The sequence below is a fragment of the Mobula birostris genome, chromosome 7 (assembly GCF_030028105.1).
Source record: "Mobula birostris isolate sMobBir1 chromosome 7, sMobBir1.hap1, whole genome shotgun sequence".
NCBI lineage: Eukaryota > Metazoa > Chordata > Chondrichthyes > Myliobatiformes > Myliobatidae > Mobula > Mobula birostris.
In genome coordinates this window covers 39243935-39267193 of record NC_092376.1, presented here as the reverse complement: position 1 = coordinate 39267193, position 23259 = coordinate 39243935, and the positions used below count along the sequence as shown (strand labels likewise).

At 42.4% G+C, this 23259-nt stretch overlaps 1 protein-coding gene across 3 annotated transcripts in view; it reads left to right on the top strand.

The window, feature by feature from the left end:
- The window catches only part of b3glcta (beta 3-glucosyltransferase a), a 192895-nt gene that overhangs the window by 105953 nt on the left and 63683 nt on the right, over positions 1-23259 (top strand). For all 3 annotated transcript variants that reach the window (XR_011886565.1, XM_072262943.1, XM_072262944.1), the window contains exons 9-11: positions 3807-3938; positions 13892-13961; positions 21650-21763. Coding sequence is in view for 2 of the 3 variants with exons in the window: in XM_072262943.1 (XP_072119044.1) it covers positions 3807-3938; positions 13892-13961; positions 21650-21763 (316 nt within the window). In the remaining variant the exon portion in view is untranslated. The remainder of the gene's footprint in view (positions 1-3806; positions 3939-13891; positions 13962-21649; positions 21764-23259) is intronic.

The following is a 23259-nucleotide window of genomic DNA, read 5'->3' as shown; positions in this document are numbered from 1 at the left end:
TGGTACCTCACACAGCCTGTATTATGGTTGATGAAAACATTTTGATTATTCTCACCTTTTCTCATCTGTGCAGTGTAATTTTTTTTAAATAAAAGATACTTTCTTATTGTGTAAAAATCTCCACACTGATTGGTGCGTTGTATTTCTATCATATTTCAACCCTATCCAAAGTTTCAATGAAGGGCAAAGGATGAATGCAGCATATTAATGAAACTAAAATCTAACCAGCCAGCCAATTGATGATATGTGATACAAATTGTCTTCATAGAAGCTAAATGTATGAACATTTGATACATATCCACTGATATGATTTCCAGTGATCTACACTGCCTCAGGTTTCCTGTTAGAGAATTGTGTCCAAATTCTAGTATGTTAGCTATAGTCCAAGTAAATCACAGTGACCCTATGTAACGTGTAGAAAAACTTGATCATTCTTGGATAGATGTATCTGCAAATATGAATCCGTTAGGTTCAGTGACCCTCAATTCATGTCTATTCAAGCTTCTTAGATGTTGACCTTATGATCTTAATTTTATCACCCATTTTTGTGTAGTTTTACTGGAAATGGATGATTAGCAACATCGATCCTTTTATAAAATACTGAAATTAATTATCACTAAATCCATTTTAAACCATGACAAAATTTCAATGGTAATTCAAAGTATATTTTAATTTCATTTATGAACCAACAAAATTTTATGAATATATATACACACACACACACACACACACACACACACACACACACACAAACACACACACAAAAACACGATGGAAAGTTTCATGTAGATCAGGTGTTCTGCAATAAGATTAAATGTCCATTCATTAAGTGATAGATGGAAGTTTCTGCATTTGCTGATGGAATACCCATTCCCCGTCTCCATCTCACATAGTGTTTTTAGTTTTATTCTGAGAATATATCAGGCTGGATTAAGTTTGACCCATTCTCTGTTTCACACTTACCTCATGACCCTCCTCGCTCCAACACGATTGCCGCAACTACGTAAAACATATTTAGTCTAAAGGGAGCAATGTGTTGGAAAGTTGTGCTAATAGGCTTAGGTCAAAAAATAAATTAATATGAATTGAAATAAAATGGGGGGGGCCTATTTTACCTTTTGCATTCCATTCTTTTACCTGCAATCTCATTTAAATGAACGTGGTAGACCATAAGGCATAGGAGCAGAATTAGGCCATTTGGCCTATCGAGTCTTCTTCGCCATTCCATCATGGTTGATTTATTATCCCTCTGAACTCCATTCTCCTACCTTCTCCCTTTGATGTCCTCACGAATCAAGAACCCATCAATCTCTGCTTTAAATATACTCAGTGACTGGGACTCCACAGACATCCGTGGCAATGAATTCCACAGATTCACCACCCTCTGGCTAAACAGAGATTCCTCACCATGTCTGTTGAAAAGGGACTTCCTTGTTGGCTTTTCTCTATCTCCTTAGTTCAGAGGCAACTAGGGATGGGCAACTGACGCTAGCATTATCACATCTTGGGCAAGAATAAAAAGAAATAAAATCCAACATCTGCAGCATCCTGACAAATTTTCCCACAAATCCTGTTTTAGATCCTTTATTAACATTAGCACTTTGTTTTATGCTGACCTTGATGCACAAACTTAAATTCTGCTTTCCACATCTTTGTGACACAACTATTAAATTGCCCTCAAGCAGTTATATTTTATGCCTTTGCAAATATATTGTCAATTTAGCCTTTTATTTCAAGTATATTTTGCATTGTAATTGTTCCCATTGCACCGTGGACATCAGAAAACATTCTTGATATAATAGCAATTAATGTAGGTTCCAGTTTTTGGTTACATAAATTAAAAATCCCTTTTATAGATGCCACACTATCTTATTAGCGTCAGCTTCTAATTTTCCTGGCTTTATATTAGGTATTCCAGCAGTCAGTTTTGTATGTTCACTCGGAACAAAAAAGGTATAATCATATGCTAATGAGTACATTTCATTCCCAACACTCGAGTTAATTACTAATAACATTTGGATTTTAAATGTCACTTCATTTTCAACAGTCAGTCGTAGGTATAGTTTGTACTCATGGTAAATGGCTATTTATTCCATTTCTTCCGGGATTGTGCCAGAATTATAACCTGTGTGGGAGAACTAAACGGAAGTTCTTGAGGTATTATAAAGGAATGAAAGCTTATCAGAAAGAAAGAATAATATATAGATTATTGACATTAAATCAAACTGTTGGTGTGGAGGATATGATGATTACAAGATAAAAGTAACTTTAAGACTCTTATCAGGAAAGTACTATTATGGACAGTGCTCAAGATGTGAAATGCATGGAGGAATCAAAAATCTTTGCATTTATTTAAGGGATAAATGGTTGTTGAACAGAGGTTTAGATTGGAATCTTTTATAACGAGCTTTTGTAATTATTTTGTGTTTAAGTGGGGAAAATATTGTGTGGTGAGATGTGATAGAGGTTGGTGCTCAATCCACTGTATTTTAAGAATGGCATTTTCAGAGATCTACATTGGTATAGCTGTGTCACCAAATGGTACTATGGTAGCGACAAGACCATCTGTATGAATACCCTGTGTACATTCCCTTTAACTATTTCCTAGGAAATGCTGGTTGGCATATTTGGAAGAGAAAATTTATTTGTACTACAGTATCTTGATAGGGCAATTTTAAAATATTCAGTGAGAACTTCAGCTCAGTAGCACCCACTTTTGGGGTGATTCTAGTTTGCTTAAAACTTCAAAGGAGCATCCCTAGCAAATAAGCTTTTGTGCTGTTTTCTGGGCATCTCATTAATGAGGGTATTAGTAAACGCCTGTACAAGATTTTCTCAGTATATAAACTTCCAGCATCTGTTGTTTTTTTGCTATTCAAACAAATTAACACTGAGTTCAATGTACATTCAGGAGCAGAAAAAAAACCCTTACTTGTGCTATTGATGGAATTGTTATTCTACAAGTTTGGTGTTTTCTGCAGTTCTTTCAAGATTCATACATCTGCAGAAAGCATTGTGCTGGTACTCGAGTTTTCTTCTGACTTGAAATGAGTTTTCCTTAGAAATAATGTGTTTATAAGCATTCTTTTTGCTGTACAGTGGAATACTAGTAAATTGGGGCAGCTGCTTATTTGGGACAACTCTTAAAGAACAAATGAAAATACAAGCATCAAAATCTAAACCGTTCTGATGAAGAGTCTCAGCCTGAAATGTCGACTGTACTTCTTTCCATAGATCCTGCCTGGCCTACTGAGTTCCTCCAGCATTTTGTGTGGGTTGCTTGTGTTCTTTACATCTTTTTACCTATATCCTTGAAACTTTGGCCACTTAATTAGGCCAAAATGTATTGGTCCTATGTGTCCCAATTAACCGGAATCCACTGTACTTTCTGAATGAGCAGAAGTTGATTGTGTTCTTCTGTTGGGAGAAATGTTGGAATCATGCTGGCATTTGTGTAGTTGTTGGGTGGGGAATATCATGCTGGTAATTGGGAGAGCCTCCTAACTCCCTGTGAACACAGCATACCTTCTCCATGAACACCTCCACTGTAGAGTTTAAAATACCGATGCCCCTACCCCAGGTTACGCTTTAATTGAAAATGCCTTTTGAAATGGTCTCAAATTTGAAGAGGAGCAGGCTGGCTTTAAATGGAGTTGACCTTTTCGTGCCTGTATTGATGTCTTGTGGATGCTGCAGTCTGGCTGATGCTGGTAGAAAGTTGGCATTTTTAATTTTGTGTTGCTGTCTTTAAATAATATGAACCAACATAAATGGAAACTGAAATTAACGGAACTTTTTTTTCCCAGATCGCACTTTTTATTTCACAAACATCGGAAGGTCCTCAGCTGACCCCAGTGAAAGAATTTTGCACAGAAGATGTAAACACACCTGAGGCAGTTAACTGTGCTACTACATTTCACACCTACCTTCCATTCTGCGTGAGTAAATTTTTAATTTATCTACTGTTGAATGTTGACTTTATTGGAATCAGTTCAAACATTATCATGCTTGTATAACTGATTTTGCTACAACTGAGAGGTTTGTTTCAGAGTCATAAGTTGTAGGCATTCTCAAAAGATTGTTGATAAAGTTGTCTGCCATGAAGCCCACTTCTAATTACAACTACAGTATATTCCATTGTATTCCCATTCTGCCATTGCCTTTATAATCCTAGCAACACACATCAAAGTTGCTGGTGAACGCAGCAGGCCAGGCAGCATCTTTAGGAAAAGGTACAGTCGACGTTTCAGGCTGAGACCCTTCGTCAGGACTAACTGAAGGAAAAGTTAGTAAGAGATTTGAAAGTGGGAGGGGGAAGGGGAGATCCAAAATGATAGGAGAAGACAGGAGGGGGAGGGATGGAGCCAAGAGCTGGACAGGTGATTGGCAAAAGGGATACGAGAGGATCATGGGACAGGAGGTCCGGGGAGAAAGACGGGGGGGGACCCAGAGGATGGGCAAGAGGTATATTCAGAGAGACAGTGGGAGAAAAAGGAGAGTGAGAGAAAGAATGTGTGCATAAAAATAAGTAACAGATGGGGTATGAGGGGGAGGTGGGGCCCTAGCGGAAGTTAGAGAAGTCGATGTTCATGCCATCAGGTTGGAGGCTACCCAGACGGAATATAAGGTGTTGTTCCTCCAACCTGAGTGTGGCTTCATCTTTACAGTAGAGGAGGTCGTGGATAGACATGTCAGAATAGGAATGGGATGTGGAATTAAAATGTGTGGCCACTGGGAGATCCTGCTTTCTCTGGCGGACAAAGCGTAGATGCTCAGCAAAGCGGTCTCCCAGTCTGCGTCGGGTCTCGCCAATATATAAAAGGCCACATCGGGAGCACCGGACGCAGTATATCACCCCAGCCGACTCACAGGTGAAGTGTTGCCTCGCCTGGAAGGACTGTTTGGGGGCCTGAATGGTGGTAAGGGAGGAAGTGTAAGGGCATGTGTAGCACTTGTTCCGCTTACACGGATAAGTGCCAGGAGGAAGATCAGTGGGGAGGGATGGGGGGGACAAATGGACAAGGGAGTTGCGTAGTGAGCGATCCCTGTGGAAAGCGGCGGGGGGGGGGAGGGAAAGATGTGCTTAGTGGTGGGATCCCGTTGGAGGTGGTGGAAGTTACGGAGAATAATATGTTGGACCCGGAGGCCGGTGGGGTGGTAGGTGAGGACCAGGGGAACCCTATTCCTAGTGGGGTGGCGGGAGGATGGAGTGAGAGCAGATGTACATGAAATGGGGGAGATGCGTTTAAGAGCAGAGTTGATAATGGAGGAAGGGAAGCCCCTTTCTTTAAAAAAGGAAGACATCTCCCTCGTCCTAGAGTGAAAAGCCTCATCCTGAGAGCAGATGCGGCGGAGACGGAGGAATTGCGAGAAGGGGATGGCGTTTTTGCAAGAGACAGGGTGAGAAGAGGAATAGTCCAGATAGCTGTGAGAGTCAGTAGGCTTATAGTAGACATCAGTGGATAAGCTGTCTCCAGAGACGGAGACAGAAAGATCTAAAAAGGGGAGGGAGGTGTCGGAAATGGACCAGGTAAACTTGAGGGCAGGGTGAAAGTTGGAGGCAAAGTTAATAAAGTCAACGAGTTCTGCATGCGTGCAGGAGGCAGCGCCAATGCAGTCGTCGATGTAGCGAAGGAAAAGTGGGAGACAGATACCAGAATAGGCACGGAACATAGATTGTTCCACAAACCCAACAAAAAGGCAGGCATAGCTAGGACCCATATGGGTGCCCATAGCTACACTTTTAGTTTGGAGGAAGTGGGAGGAGCCAAAGGAGAAATTATTAAGAGTAAGGACTAATTCCGCTAGACGGAGCAGAGTGGTGGTAGAGGGGAACTGATTAGGTCTGGAATCCAAAAAGAAGCGTAGAGCTTTGAGACCTTCCTGATGGGGGATGGAAGTATATAAGGACTGGACATCCATGGTGAAAATAAAGCGGTGGGGGCCAGGGAACTTAAAATCATCGAAAAGTTTAAGAGCGTGAGAAGTGTCACGAACATAGGTCGGAAGGGATTGAACAAGGGGTGATAAAACCGTGTCGAGGTATGCAGAAATGAGTTCGGTGGGGCAGGAGCAAGCTGAGACAATAGGTCGGCCAGGACAGGCAGGTTTGTGGATCTTGGGTAGGAGGTAGAAACGAGAAGTGCGGGGTGTGGGAACTATAAGGTTGGTCGCAGTGGATGGGAGATCCCCTGAGCGGATAAAGTCGGTGGTGGTGTGGGAGACAATGGCCTGGTGCTCCTTAGTGGGGTCACAATCGAGGGGTAAATAAGAGGAAGTATCCGCGAGTTCTCGCTGTGCCTCGGCAAGGTAGAGGTCAGTACGCCAGACTACAACAGCACCCCCCTTATCAGCGGGTTTAATAATGTTAGGATTAGTGCGGAGGGAATGGAGAGCAGAGCGTTCCGAAGGAGTGAGGTTGGAATGGGGACAAGGTGCGGTGAAGTCGAGACGGTTGATGTCCCGTCGGCATTTAGCAATAAAGAGATCCAGAGCAGGCAGAAGACCAGAGCAGGGTGTCCATGAAGAAGAGGAGGGTTGAAGACGGGAGAAGGGGTCATCGGTGGGAGTGGAAGGGTCCTTGCCGAAGAAGTAGGCTCGGAGATGGAGGCGGCAGAAGAAAAGTTCCGCATCGTGGCGAACACGGAACTTGCTGAGGTGTGAGCGAAGGGGGACAAAGGTGAGGCCCTTACTGAGAACAGAGCGTTGTGCCTCCGACAGTTGAAGGTCGGAGGGGATGGTAAAGACCCGGCACGGATGAGAGCTGGGATCAGAGGGAGGAGGGGGGAGGCTGGGGGTGTCAGTGGAGAGGGGATGGTTGGGGTGAGAGGAAGATGGAGACTCTGAGGGCCCAAGAGCTGACGATGGGATCTGAAGGAGACGGGATTGCAGAGTATTGGTGGGGGAAGGGGAGACGGGAGTCACAACAGCAGCACATAAAGACCCGGCCTGGAGTTCAAGGCTGGCGTTGCAGTTGGAAGTTGCGCAATCGCTGTGAAGGTGTTCATGGTCGTTGCTGGAGTCCGGGTTTTGAATGTGCCCTGAGGTGTTGGAGCCGGCAAGATCAATGGCAGTGGCCGCAATCTGAAGTTCATGCCTGCTAGCGTCGGGGCCGGCAGGCTCTGCAGTCCGTAGATGTAGGATCTTGCGACCTTTGCCTAACATGACAAAGTCAAAAAAACGGCGATTGCAGGCGTGAATCCGACAGAGGATGAAATAACGGGTAGGACCATTACAGATGGCGAAGAAAGTGTCCCGAAGGTGTGGAAGGGTCTGGGATAGGGACACCAAATACCTCCTCATGGTGGTGAGAGTCACCTTCAGAGCTTGACGGGAGAAGCGGCAAGAGGCAGAGTCAATAAAATGTGAGTACCTGGGATCCTCAGAAGGTCCAAATTGAGTGACGGTGGGATCTGAGGAAGACGGGGCTGCGGAGTGGTGGTACTCCATCTTCCCGCCACCCCAATAGGAATAGGGTTCCCCTGGTCCTCATTTACCGCCCCACCAGCCTCCGGGTCCAACATATTATTCTCCGTAACTTCCGCCACCTCCAACGGGATCTCACCACTAAGCACATCTTTCCCTCCCCCCCCCTCTGCATTCCGCAGGGATTGCTCCCTACGCAACTCCCTTGTCCATTCGTCCCCCCCATCCCTCCCCACTGATCTCCCTCCTGGCACTTATCCGTGTAAGCAGAACAAGTGCTACACATGCCCTTACAAATCCTCCCTTACCACCATTCAGGGCCCCAAACAGTCCTTCCAGGTGAAGCAACACTTCACCTGTGAGTCGGCTGGGGTGATATACTGCGTCCGGTGCTCCCGATGTGGCCTTTTATATATTGGCGAGACCCGACACAGACTGGGAGACCGCTTTGCTGAACACCTACGCTCTGTCCACCAGAGAAAGCAGGATCTTCCAGTGACCACACATTTTAATTCCACATCCCATTCCCATTCTGACATGTCTATCCACGGCCTCCTCTACTGTAAAGATGAAGCCACACTCAGGTTGGAGGAACAACACCTTATATTCCATCTGGGTAGCCTCCAACCTGATGGCATGAACATCGACTTCTCTAACTTCCGCTAAGGCCCCACCTCCCCCTCGTACCCCATCTGTTACTTATTTTTATGCACACATTCTTTCTCTCACTCTCCTTTTTCTCCCTCTGTCCCTCTGAATATACCTCTTGCCCATCCTCTGGGTCCCCCCCCCCCCCCCGTCTTGTCTTTCTTCCCGGACCTCCTGTCCCATGATCCTCTCGTATCCCCTTTTGCCAATCACCTGTCCAGCTCTTGGCTCTATCCCTCCCCCTCCTGTCTTCTCCTATCATTTTGGATCTCCTCCTCCCCCTCCAACTTTCAAATCCCTTACTCACTCTTCCTTCAGTTAGTCTTGACGAAGGGTCTCGACCTGAAACGTCGACTGCACCTCTTCCTACAGATGCTGCCTGGCCTGCTGCGTTCACCAGCAACTTTGATGTGTGCTGCTTGAATTTCCAGCATCTGCAGAATTCCTGTTGTTTGCCTTTATAATCCCTTGATTGGTAGAATTAATGGCCAAGTTTAAAAAATGAAAATAATAAGAATCCTAATAATTTCTTAATGGAAAAAGAAAAGGAATACATAGTTATTCTGCACCTTGTGACATTGGGCCAGATCATCCTAGACAGCCTTCTGCTTGGACTCACCATTCATGATCCCACCCACCCAGTTGCAGAGTGACAGGTCAGCCCTATCCGCCAGCAGATGGTGAGCAAGGCAAAGTAGACTCCAAATGGCAAGTTAGCTTCAGGAATAATGGACTGACTGTAAGTCCATGGAATGCCTGATGGTCATTGACAGACTGCTGGCTTTGAAATAATTTTTTACAGTCTGTGGCAGTAAAGAACAATTAAAACCTATTCATGTCAATAATGGACTGACTGTAAGTCCATGGAATGCCTGATGGTCATTGACAGACTGCTGGCTTTGAAATAATTTTTTACAGTCTGTGGCAGTAAAGAACAATTAAAACCTATTCATGTCAAGAAAAATTAAGACAAGCTAAAATAAGAATATAGAACTGACAAGTAATTTTAAGTGAGGTAAATGTAATAATTTAAAATTAACTTGTTACCAAAGTAATAGAGCAACATCGTTAGTCAGAGTACAGGAAGGAGAGAGAAAGCTTTCTCTCAATGTCTTGAAAACAAAAGAGTTGGCCATTGACTTCAGGCAGGGTGGGGGAGGGGGAGTGTACCTGTTCCTGTCTACATTAACAGTGTTGAGGTTGAGAGCTTCAGGTTCCTAGGAGAGAATATTGCCAATAGCCTGTTCTGGGCCAGCCATATTGGATCATTACTTCCACTTCCTCAGAAGGCGTGTCCCTGTCGACCGTAATCAACTTTTATCGCTCCGCCATAGAAAGCATCCTATCCAGATGCATAATGTCTTGGTCTGGCAGACATACCAATACCAATCAATACCAATACCAATATTGAACAAGTCTACTTAAAGCTGCCCGAAAAGGTTGATTTCTCATTTTTATTTTATTTCCATTCATACCTAATTAGCCCCTCAAGGCTGAATACTTTTTCTCTAGTGGATGCGGATGACATTTTTGCTTTCAAACAAATTATACATGATCACATTTCATTTTTAAATGAGTGCAAATGCTTCCATTCTAGGCTGAAAATAATTATTTGCCTGCAACTTTAAGAACTGAATGAAATGAATCTTTTTCATATTGCATGTGTTCGGACCCCTTAGTGTAAAATACCTCCACAAAAGCATACTGTACTATTAGAAGTGATGGTTAAGAGGAGCCAAGTAGCAATATGGGACTTGGAGAGGAAGCTTCAGAATGGCAGTTAGGCAGCTAAGGCATGCTACCCAGCAATGACAGAGTGAAAGGAAAGTCAAGAGACTTCATCATCTTGTCCTATTTCGTTGCTAATTTTGGGAGCTTACTGTACTGAAATTGGCCTCCTTTGTTCCCAATATTACAACATTGACTATGTTTCGTAAATCAAATAACTGTTTGTAAGGTGCATTGTAAAGCCCAGAAGTCAGAAAAGATACAACGTGTCCCGGTCCTTGTCTTTTTTTGGCATACCTGTTGAAGTTTTCACAATACTGGACAAGTGCCAGTGTAACAGAGTATGAACATCTTGGCTCAAGGAGCTGCTTGTTCTCCAGTGCTGTACTTCAGCACCAAGCTAGGGTCGTGTTGCGACCCTGCGTCCTTTGCTCAGCCCGACGTACTCCTTGAACTAGGACTTAACACCTCTCTTTGCAACTGGATCCTTGACTTCCTGAACAATAGACTGCAATCAGTAAGGATAGGCAGCAATTCCTCTGCCATAATTATTAGCATTGATACCCTACAGGGCTATGTCCTCAGTCCCTTGCTTTACTCCCTATACATTCGTGGTACAAGTTTACTGGAATGGATTGGGTCTCAAATAACAATGAGATGCAGTACTGGAAGGAGATAGAATGCCTAGTGTTAAGACCTTTCCCTCAATGCCCGCAAAATAGAAGAGCTGGTTATTAAATTCAGGAAGCAAGACAGAGACCACCACAAAACCAGCCATGAATTCTGTCTACACTTCTCACAGCCTCGGAAAAGTGACCAACCTAAGCAAGCGTCCCTCCCATCAAAGCCATTCTCTCTTTTTCCCCCTTCCATTTATGAAACATAGTCAATGTTGTAATATTGGGAACAAAGGAGGCCAATTTCAGGACAGTAAGCTCCCAAAATTGGCAATGAAATAGAACAAGATGATATTCATACACCACCAGGCCCAAAGACAGCTTCTGTCCCACTGTTATAAAACTCTTGATCAGATTTTTGTATGTTAATGATAAGTGTTTGACCTCACAAACCACATCATTATGGCCTTTGTACCTTACTGTTTTTCCCTTGTGCTATCTCAAGTACATTACGTTTTGAAATGATCTATATGGATGTCTTACAAAACTAAGTTTTTACTGTCTCTCAGTACATTTGAGGATAATCATAAACCAACTCCAGTGCAATACCATGTGGATAAAATGGTCTAAAAATGGTCTTCTCTAATAGAATGTATCCTAGGAAGAGATCAAGAAAGAAAATGCTACAGCAGGAGTAGTAAATTATCTTAAGTAAAAGTCAGAAATTGTAGTGGATAAGAATTTAGACAAAAGTAGAGGTTTTCAGTTCCTCATACAGAAATCATCTTATTCAGAGGTCAGCTGAAAACATTTTCTTAATAGTGAGAGACTAGGAGCAGAAAAACCCTGAACCTAATGTACAAGTAAAACAGTAATCACTGACTAATGCAATTAAGACCTTTATCATACCAGTGAGAGGGAATTTCAGATTCCCATTACACTTTGTGTAAACATTGCCTCAGAACTTCACTCCTTCAAGTTGAGTTCTATTTTTGTAAATATCTACCTAAAGTTTCTGTCCTATTGCACTGCATTTTGGTACCAATGACTAATGGCAATGCCTTGCAGGCGACTCATATGCTTTCACAATTGAACTGTGTGCGTTTGGAGCCTGTAATATACATTTAGATGATGTGTTTTTGGGCCAACTGAGCAATCTGGTGCTTTTGCTCTCTCCGGGGAAAATTCAACGAGATTGAGAATGGAGTGTGCGGCCTAAAGACGAACCCACGATCGGGTCCATTATTCCTCACCGATTAAAGCACAAGCAAGATTGCAGTCGATGAGGACAAGAGCGGAAGGCGAGTGGGTGATAAGCGCCGTCTGACTGGTCTTCCGCCCCCTCTCGCTCACTGCTGTCGGAGGAAAGTGCAGGAGTCTTCCTCGCTGCAAGGTTTGATTGCCGCAGCTCATGGCTGTGGACTGGCTTTTGAGGACTCTGTGGTTCATGTTATATGTGTTCATGGTTTCTGGTTACTTCTCCTTACTATTTTTGTGCGATTTGATTGGGGTGCTTTGGCACAGTCTGGCTCTGCGGCCTACAGTCAACGAACGATACAGCGCTAAACTAAACATTCCTAGAACATTTAGAGGACTGTGGTTTGATGTTCTGTGTGCTATTCACTCATTTTTTTGCTGATTGTGTGATTTGTTCTTTTTTTTTTTGCACATTGGGTGTTTGATGTTTTCCTTGAACAGGTTCCATGGTGTTTCTTTGTTTTGTGGCTGTCTGCAGGGGGATGAACCTCAGAGTTGAATACTGCATACATGCTTTGATAATGAATGTACTTTGAATCTTTCAATTTTGGCCCAATTTGTATATTATTGAATTAACTGCTGTAAAAGATTGTGGAAACTTATGTGTAAACTATAGTCGCCAATACTTAGGTGCCCATGAATTTTAACGATTATTCTAATATTATCATTTTAGAAGCAGTTGCTGTCCACAAGCCACTATTACCAATCACTCTTAAGACTTTTTGCTAATTGTGTCTGTTTGAAGACAGTCAAGATGGCTCCAAAAATTAAGCTGAATTATTTGGGCACATACTGCATGAAAACCAGACTTCTGGTTTTTTGATCATCAATCGCCAATTTGTATTGATTTTAGATTCATCCCATTTTGTATTCTCCCTACATTTTCATCAGTTCCCTTCCTTTCACTTTTACCACACTGAAGGTAAGGTTCAGTGGTTCGGTAACTTACCAACACACACATCAGTAGGATGTGATAATTAACTGGAATACCCAGAGAAAACCCACAAGATAAAACCATGAGACACAGGAGCAGAATTAGGCCATTGGTCCTTCAAATCTGCACTGCCATTCCATCATGGCTGATTTGTCATCCCACTCTTCTAAATCCTGCCCTTAACCTTTTACACCCTTACTAATCAAGAACCTATCAACTTCCACTTTAAATATACTCAATGACTTGGCCTCCACAGCCATCTATGGCAATGAATTCCACAGATTCACCATACTCTGGCTAAAGAAATTCCTCCTCATCCCTGTTCTATATGGCAATTCTGAGGCTGTGCCCTCTGGTCCTAGACTCACCCACTATAGGGAATATCCACTCCACATCCACTCTATCTAGGCCTTTCAATATTCGATAGGTTTCATTGAGATCCCCCCACCTCATTCTCCAATGATTGCAGGCCCAGAGCTATCAAATGCTCCTCATAAGTTAACTCCTTCATTATTGGGATCAGTCTGGTGAACCTCCTCTGGACCTGTCCAATGCTAACACATCCTCTCTTAGATAAGGGAACTGAAAACTCTTCACAGTACTCCAAGTGCGGTCTGACCAATGACTTACTTTAGAATTTAGAATTTACATCCATCCCACAACATGAGGGAGTAAAACTCTTTGCGTTATGGCTCTGTTGCATATACAGGCATGTGAATTTAAAAGTTTAATGGCTTGTAGAAAGAAGCTGTCCCTTAGCCTGTTGGTCCTGGTTTTAACGCTGTGGTAGCACTTGCCAGACGGAAGCAGCTGAAACAGTTTATGGTTGGGGTTGTAAAGCCTCAGCATTATATCCTTGTGATCAGAATAAAAATTTGCAGGCTCCATGGAACACTCAAGGTAAGGTTTGAACCAAGTCTCTAGCCCTATAGTACGGTGGCTGTACTAACTGTACCACTGTACTGAATTGGGAATCCCTATAGACCAGAGAAACTTCCCTGCTTTTCTTTCAATAGACAAGCTAGCATCTTTTTGAGTAGATAGGTAAAAACTGGGTTTAGCGTCTCATCTGAGAGATAAAATTTTTTCAGAATTCCATTGGATTTTTAGTTTGGAAGATTTGCTTGTCCTTGGCACAGAAAACAACAACTTCCACAAAGTCTCTGAAAGTTACCCACTTAGCTAAGTTTAATTATTTTTTGTAGAATTCTATTATATTAAGTTTTTATAAGGTAAAAAATTATATAATATTTGTTGAGTCTTTTAATCTATCTTTTTACAGGGAAAATTAGTAGAAAAAGAAAACCTCTTTTTTGCAGTAAAAACTTGCCAAAAATTCCATCAGGAAAGAAGTAAGTACCTGTGAACGTATTACCTGTTTAAAGAAGAGTACTTTTGCCTAGTATAATATCACAAGCCAATGTCTGAATATCATGTATTTTCTTAAAACTTTAAGGTACAATAGTTGAATATAAGACCATAAGACATAGGAGTGCTAGTTGCAAAGACTTAATGATTGGTTTATGTAATAGTTTTTGGCATCTTCCATTGGAGATGTGTTAATCTAAATCAGTTTAAACTTACATAAGTGATTATTTATATTGCTTTATGGTTTTGTTTTAAATTTGCAATTACAGTGTAAACCATGGTTCCCAGAATCCTTCTCTATTGGCATTTACTTTGATTGTTTGAAATAGATTTGGACTTTGGTCTTTAGTTGTAAATATTGGATATTATTGCTGAACCTATTGGAAGAGTATCTAGTCCCTAGCAGGAAGGGCAGATGCAAGCTACTTCCGATTTTAAACTGCAGCTCTTGACCAACAAGAATTTAAAAGGAATAACAGCCAGCAGAAATTAAAAAAAAGGAATTAGTCATATATAACATCCCTGAATCTGGGAAGTATTGGAGACACACTGGCTATAATTTCCCATCATTCAAGGCCAATTACATTGTTAATGCAGGTTTGTATAAAGACAAAGGCCACAATTTTGGTAAATACTGTGATGCAGCTGGTGGGACTGTGACTCATGGATAGGAGTCATGGGTTTAATCCTAACCTCAGTTAGTGTCTATGTGGAATTTGTATGTTCTCCCTGTGACCATGTGGGTTTCTACCTGGTGCTCTGGATTCTACCCACATCCCAATTGTATGTTGGTGTAAGTTAATTGACTGGTGTAAGTTTCCTTTAGGTAGGAGGAGGAGGATCATGGAGGAGTTGATGGGCATGTGACATAGAATAGGTTACAGAGAGATACACGGGGGAATGTTTTGATTGGATTGCTCTGAGAATGGACATTGATATGATGGGACAGATGATCACCTGATACGTATGAGGGTATTAGAAATAGGAAATATATCAATCCAGTCACCTGCAGCCATGTAAACCGGTAACATTACTTGCATTTTGATTTGAAATTACTTTATTTATTTAACATTTGCTGAAAAGCAACAAGCTTTCTTTCAAAATTACCATACTAAATATGACAGAACAATTAGTACGTAATATATTGTAGCACCTTACAACTTTATTCCTTTAACTGGAATTTCAAGACCATTCTTAATTTCATAAACCATTAAGTTTGAAAATAAACTCTTGCAATAGCCTGTGTAAATTTCTTTATTGATCACAAAATTAGGTTTACACTATTGGTAAGTTTAAAGTAGATCATATTTTCGGGAGACAAAGTGCGACTAATTTTAATTATTCAAATTCTCTGCTCTTGGAGAAGCAGTTCAGTTAAACCATGCTCTTCGCTAATATCACCAACCTTGATGTAGCTCTAACAGAATGCAGAAATACTAGGACCAGGAAATGGGATTTCCAGTAATTCAAGTTCACTTCATTATTTAATCAGAGCAGACTTGAAGGACCAAATGACCTAATTCTGCTCCTCTATTTCATGGTCTTAATCAGATTATGGTTGGTCATGCCCCAATTCCATTTCTCTTCTAGTTCCATATTCCTTAATACTGATTTGAACTAAGATCAGTTTTAAAAGCTTAAGCAACACACAAAAAATGCTGGAGGAACTTAGCAGGTCAGTCAGCATTCGTGGAAATAAACAAGCAATCAACGTTTCAGACCGAGACCCTTCTTCAGGACTGGACTAGAAAGCTTAAATTGCTTTATAATCAAAATCAGCCTTCCATTTGAGAGAATATCAACCTTCTAGTGAACAATGCTTGATTATTTCATTGTTGAATGGCTCAACTCTAAAGTTAAAATTATGTTCACATTTTTGCTTTCACAAATTAAAAAAAAAATTGTGTCTACGGTATCCAATTTCAATGTTTTAAGCACTTGGTTAGATCACTCCTAATCTGTGTAGAGTGATTACAAACTGCCTTTACACAGCAGCTCCTCATAATTCGTCTTTGCTTCTGGTGCAACTGTTGCAGCACCTATAGAACCAATCTCACTTTCTTCAAGTGCAGTGCACAGAACTGAAGCCTGTATTCCGACTAGTATCTGATTAACAATGCACATAATTGAATCAAGGAGATCTTCAAATGGCTAACTATCTTGTAGCACATTCTTGACATATCTTAAATAAATGTCATCTTAATGTCAGTTCTGCTGCCATCCCGCTTCTTGGGCTATGTAATTAACACTTCCATTCTTTGTTGATTGAAACACTAGAGATTTTAGTACTACTGGAACTTTGTGGAAATTTGAGAGTGTCAAAATAAAAATATACATGGGTTGCTGAGCTTGAAAGTGGAACATGGCTGTCTTCACCTTCTCATGGAAGATTATCCAGGCCTTATCCAACTTCAAGGATATTTTGGCTTTGGAAGCAGTCAAAAAGACATTCACTAGGCTTATCTCGGGGAAGATAGGATTGTCCTGTTACAAATGGTTTAAGAACTTCAACGTTTCAAAGTACATTTATTGTTAAAGTATGTGTACAGTTTAGAACCCTGAAATTTGTCCTGTTGCAGGCAGTCTTGAAACAAAGAAACTTCATAGAACCCACTTAAGGAAAACAGCAAACACCCAACGTGCAAAAAAAACCCCAATTTACGCAAGCTGCAAAATGCAAGCACAGAATATTAACATTAAACTGCAGAGACCCCAAAAAGGTCCAGGAGCCACACCCTTCGGGTCAGTTCAGTTTACTGCTGTGTAATGAGTGCAGGCCTCAGATCAGATCATGCAAATAGCAAAAAAAGAGTAACCAGGAAGACATGGAATATGAACCGCAGTGTCCACTACCACGGAGCACGTTCAATGCTGAAGACATCAAACCGCAAAATCCCACGATACAGACTTCCACAGCCACGAGGTGTGCTGAGGCGATCTACCATGCACCTTTCTCTGGCAACAGCGAATGGAAAACTGGTCAAATGCAGGCAGGCGGCACTGAACACCAGCTCGTCTTCCATCTTGCTCGACACTTAGGAGTAAAGAAGCCAACCATGGGTTCGCGTTTCGCCATTAGGAAACAGTGGCCGCCCACTCCACTCTCAGCCTCGCCAAATTTCCCAGGAGACAGCAAAAGTGCCAGGTTGCTCAGTTGGCCCAAAGATATGTCATCAAAATGGAAACTACAGGCTGTAATCGATCGCTGTTGGTCGTATTTGTCTTATCATCTTAAATCTTCATTCCTTGGAGTTTAGAAAAATAAGGAGTGACCTTATTTAAACACATAAGATCCTGGCGGAGCATGGTAGGGCAGATGTCAGGATGTTTCCATTAGATAGATAGATACTTTATTAAAGTTGCTGGTGAACGCAGCAGGCCAGGCAGCATCTGTAGGAAGAGGTGCAGTCGACGTTTCAGGCCGAGACCCTTCGTCAGGACTAACTGAAGGAAGAGTGAGTAAGGAATTTGAAAGTTGGAGAGGGAGGGGGAGATCCAAAATGATAGGAGAAGACAGGAGGGGGAGGGATAGAGCCAAGAGCTGGACAGGTGATAGGCAAAAGGGAATACGAGAGGATCATGGGACAGGAGGTACGGGAAGAAAGACAAGGGGGGAGGACCCAGAGGATGGGCAAGAGGTATATTCAGAGGGACAGAGGGAGAAAAAGGAGAGTGAGAGAAAGAATGTGTGCATAAAAATGAGTAACAGATGGGGTACGAGGGGGAGGTGGGGCCTTAGCGGAAGTTAGAGAAGAACGGGATCCCACCACTAAGCACATCTTTCCCTCCCCCCCCCCCCGCATTCCGCAGGGATCGCTCCCTACACAACTCCCTTGTCCATTCGTCCCCCCCATCCCTCCCCACTGATCTCCCTCCTGGCACTTATCCTTGTAAGCGGAACAAGTGCTACACATGCCCTTACACTTCCTCCCTTACCACCATTCAGGGCCCCAAACAGTCCTTCCAGGTGAGGCAACACTTCACCTGTGAGTCGACTGGGGTGATATACTGCGTCCGGTGCTCCCGATGTGGCCTTTTATATATTGGCGAGACCCGACGCAGACTGGGAGACCGCTTTGCTGAACATCTACGCTCTGTCCGCCAGAGAAAGCAGGATCTCCCAGTGGCCACACATTTTAATTCCACATCCCATTCTCATTCTGACATGTCTATCCACGGCCTCCTCTACTGTAAAGATGAAGCCACACTCAGGTTGGAGGAACAACACCTTATATTCCGTCTGGGTAGCCTCCAACCTGATGGCATGAACATTGACTTCTCTAACTTCCGCTAAGGCCCCACCTCCCCCTCGTACCCCATCTGTTACTCATTTTTATGCACACATTCTTTCTCTCACTCTCCTTTTTCTCCCTCTGTCCCTCTGAATATACCTCTTGCCCATCCTCTGGGTCCTCCCCCCTTGTCTTTCTTCCCGTACCTCCTGTCCCATGATCCTCTCGTATTCCCTCTTGCCTATCACCTGTCCAGCTCTTGGCTCTATCCCTCCCCCTCCTGTCTTCTCCTATCATTTTGGATCTCCCCCTCCCCCTCCAACTTTCAAATCCCTTACTCACTCTTCCTTCAGTTAGTCCTGACGAAGGGTCTCGGCCTGAAACGTCGACTGCACCTCTTCCTACAGATGCTGCTTGGCCTGCTGCGTTCACCAGCAACTTTGATGTGTGTTGCTTGAATTTCCAGCATCTGCAGAATTCCTGTTGTTTTAGATACTTTATTAGTCCAAAAGGAAATTACTGTGTCACAGTAGCATTACAAGTGCACAGATGTACAAATATTAGAAGAGAAGTAAGAAAGAATAAAAAGTAAGTTACCTCAAACACTCTAACAGGAGGGGGTCATCACTTCCCTGGCTATAGGTTGACTTACTATAGACCCTAATAGCCAAGGGTAAGAATGATCTTATGTAGCACTCTTTGGAACAGCTCAGTTATCTTAATCTTTTTTTAAAAATGCTCCTCTGGTCAGCGAAGGTGGCATGCAGAAGGTCCAGAATTGCCCAGATTCTCCACAGGGTCCTTTGTTCTACCACAATCTCCAGTGTGTCCAGTTTGACTCCTATAACACAGCCAGCCTTTCTAATCAGTTTATTGAGCCTGTTGGCATCACCCGTGTTGATGCCATTGTCCCAGCCCACCACCACATAGAAGATTGTACTAGTGACAACAGACTGGTAGAACATGTGAAGGAGAGACCTGAGTACTCTAAAGGATGTCAGTCTCCTCAGGAAGTAGAGGTGACTCTGGCCTTTCTTGTACACAGCCTCTGTGTTGGTGCTCCACTCAAGTATGTCATCCAGGTGCACCCCCAGGTACTTGTAGGTCCTCACCACCAATACAGAGCAGTACGGGCTTAGTCTTCCTAAAGTCTATCACCATCTCCTTTGTCTTACTGATGTTGAGCTGCAGATGATTCTTGCACCACTTGATAACGTACTCCACCAGGGCCCTGTATTCATCCTCTCTTTATACACCCAACTATTGCTGAGTCATCAGAGAATTTCGGCAGATGACATGACTCAGTGTTGTATCTAAAGTCAGAGGTATACAGGGTAAAGAGAAAGGGAGCAAATAGAGGGGCCCCAGTACTCTTTATATCCATGTCTGGCACACAGCTCTGAAGCCGCACAAACTGTGGTCTGCCAGTCAGGTAGTCCATTATCCAGGATACAATGGAAGTGCCAACCTGCATTGAATGGAGCTTTTCCCCAGCAGTGAGGGCTGTATGATATTAAAGGCACTTGAGAAATCAAAAAACATCATCCTCACAGTACTGCCCTGCTTATCCAAACGGAAGTAGGCTCTATTCAGTAGTTAGAGCGACTTGGCACATAACTCCAATGTGCTTCTGCTAGGCAAACTGCAGGGGATCAAGAGCTGATCTGACCAGGGATCGGAGGTGAGCCAGGATCAGCCTCTCTAGTGTCTTCATGATGTGTGAGGTCTGAGTCACTGGACAGTAGTCATTCAAGACTTACAGTTGGCCCTTCTTGGGTACTGGAACCACACATGATGTTTTGCACACAGGACTTTTTCCAGGCTGAGACTCAAATTGAAAATGCACTGGAGAACTCCACACAGCTGCTCAACACACTCCTTCAGGACCTTGGGACAATCTTGAATTATCAGAATCAGAGCCAGGTTCATTATCACTGGCATGTGACGTGAAATTTGTTAACTTAGCAGCAGTTCAATGCAATACATAATATAGGAGAAAATAATAATAATAAATCAATTACAGTATACATATATTGAATAGATTAAAAATTGTGCAAAATACAGGAATAATATATATTTAAAAAGTGAGGTAGTGTTCAAGGGTTTCATATCCATTTAGGAATCGGATGACAGAGGGGAAGAAGCTGCCCCCGAATCACTGAATGTGCACCTTCAGGCTCTGTACTTCCTACCCGATGGTAACAGTGAGAAAAGGGCATGCCCTGGGTGCTGGAGGTCCTTCATAATGGATGCTATTCCTTGAAGACATCTTGGGCACTTTGCAGGCTAGTACCCAAAGTGGAGCTGACTAAATTTACAACCCTCTGCAACTTCTTTCGGTCTTGTGCAGTAGCACCCCCCCCCCCATACCAGACAGTGATGCAGCTGTCAGAATTATGAGTTATAGTTGCTAGACTGGGGGCACTAGGTGTGTATAGGAATTTCTTCTTGCTGAAGGTTGTGAATCTCTAGAATTCTTTACCCAAGTTGAGCCTAGATTGTAGGGGATATTTGATGACAAAGTAGATATATTTCTGAATGATCAAGGAATTAAAGGTGATGTGGATGTAGCATAGAAGAGTAGATAAGACCTGTGGCAGCAGATCAGACAGTCACATTGAATCCTAGGACAGGCTTGAGCCTCTTCCAGCTCTTATTTTATTATATTCTTATATTTATGAAATTAAAACTGCTGTTTAAGCCTCTAAGTGCAATGTAGCTAGAGCCTACTACTTTTACCTAACAGTGGGCGATCTTCCCGATCTCCTTTCTGAAAACTGGATCGCAGCTATTGCAGAAGTGAAAAGGAGGGGAGTACTTATAGGGTACAAAGCAGAAATAGAAAGGTGGAAAGCAGTGATGTGAACGAACAGTAGACAACAAATGACTGAAAGTGGGGACTAACTACATGGAAGACTGAAGTTCAAGTGAAAGATATGGAATAGTATAGGCTCAAATTTAGAGTTGAATGTGGTTTTTAATTCTTATATCTGACTCCTTTGTAGCCTCAAGGTGATTCAGAAATATGTTCCTTGCTTAAAATAGTTGGCTACTTTAGTTCAGGTTATGCCTTAACCTGGTTAACTGGTTCTGCTTCAAGCTTTGTGAAAATTGCTGGTTCCCCTTTCAACATGCTGAGAAAAATAAATAAGGGTACACATAGTTAGAGAAGATTAAGTTGGTCCACATTGGATAGATGGCTTGACTGGTACCATGAATATGCTACTACAACGTTTTGAGCTCTTTCATAATGGTTTGAATTTTCATTGTGGTCACATTGTAAAAGATAGGGTTCAGTTGGAATCTATATTACAAAATTAACTGCTTAGCAGGTTTTTGGATAAACTGCCACATAATTAGTATGCTCTGGCTTTCATAAATCAAGTTTTTCAATTTTTGGTTACACGATTTCTAAGCAATTGTTTTTCTATATCTTCTAGTACCCATTGTAAAGAAGACTTGGGAAAAAGAAGCAGCTCTAATAGAATACTACAGTGATCATGCAGATAGCTCAATTCCAACCCTGTACTTGGGGATACCAAACACCGAAAGAGGTAAGTCACTAATAAACTAGATTGAAGTCCTACTAACGATATTTACGATAAAAATATAGGTGTTTCATTCCTTTCCATTTGTTAACAATAGAAACTATTTATATCTCAGTATTATGATAAGCATTCATGCAAAATTGACAGCAATGTGCTTTTGTTGCTGGATCACATGAACTAATTATGTAAAAGTAATAAATGAATTGGTTATTTTTTATCAGAAGCACATTTCTGATGAATTAATTTTGTGCGAAATAAGTTTTTATATAGTAGTTAACTAAATAGACATCAGTTTACAACTAATTAAATGAAGTAGGAATACAGGATCAGGTGATGTGTTGCAGCTGCATGATGTGGGAGCTAGTGGGCCACTGTGGCTCCTGGTGACCACATCTGTATGTGTTGGTTGCTTGAAGAACTTGGGCTCAAAGTTGAGGACCTGGAATCTGGGCTTCAAACACTGTGATATTTCAGTTTGGAAGAGGCGACTTGGCTCCTCGAGCCTGTCTCAGTGTGACAATGGGTAACCTGTGCCCAGTTCTTCTCTCCTCTCCTATGCTAGATCTATGCGGCCTTCATTTCCTTGATCATTCAAAATTGTATGTAGTTTCTCATCAAATACCTCCAGTGATCTAGACTCAACAAATTCCTTGGATAAAGAATTCTGTAGATTCACTGTCTTCAGCAAGAAGAAATGCCTATATATCTCAGTTGTAAACTACCTCCCTAAATCTAGTAACTATACACCCTAATTTAAGATTCTCTTACTAATGGAAACATCTTGCCCCACCATCAGCATCTTATGTGTTTCAGTAAGGTCACCCCTTACTTTTCCAAATTCAAACGAATGAAAATCTTAAGTTCTTAAGCCACTTATGACAGGACAATCCTGGACACTGTGTTTCAGAAAGCAATCACACTCATTACTTTAACTACTTCAAACTTGTTGTGTGTTCAGGGACAAGAGGGTGTGACTGAATGTGAAGCAGGTAGGAAGATTGAAGTAGTAATGCTGGAAGAGCCTCAGTTCTTGAGCTTGCTCAACAGGTCTAAAGTTGCTCCCTGTGAGAAGGAGAATGGCGGCTGTAGCAAGGATCAGCAACTGAACAGTAGAACTATCTGAACAGTGGCACCGTGAGCTAGGGAGTCGTTCAAGGAGAGAAGAGAAATGTAGTCGTAATTAGGAATAGTATAGTCAGGGGAATAGACACAGTTCTCTGTCGCTAGGATCAGGAGTCCCAAAGGCTGTGTTGTCTGCCTGGTCCCCATGTTCAGGACATCTCATTTGACCTGCAGAAGAATTTAGGGTGGGAGGAGATTTGTTGTAGTCCATGTGGGTACCAACAATGTAGGAAGAACAAGGTTCTACTGGGGGAATTTGAGCAGCTAAGCACTAAATTAAAATGCAGAACCAGAAAAGTAATAATCTCTGGATTATTACCTGAGTCATGTGCAAATTGGCACAGAGTTAATAAGACCAGAGAGTTAAACGCGTGGCTCAG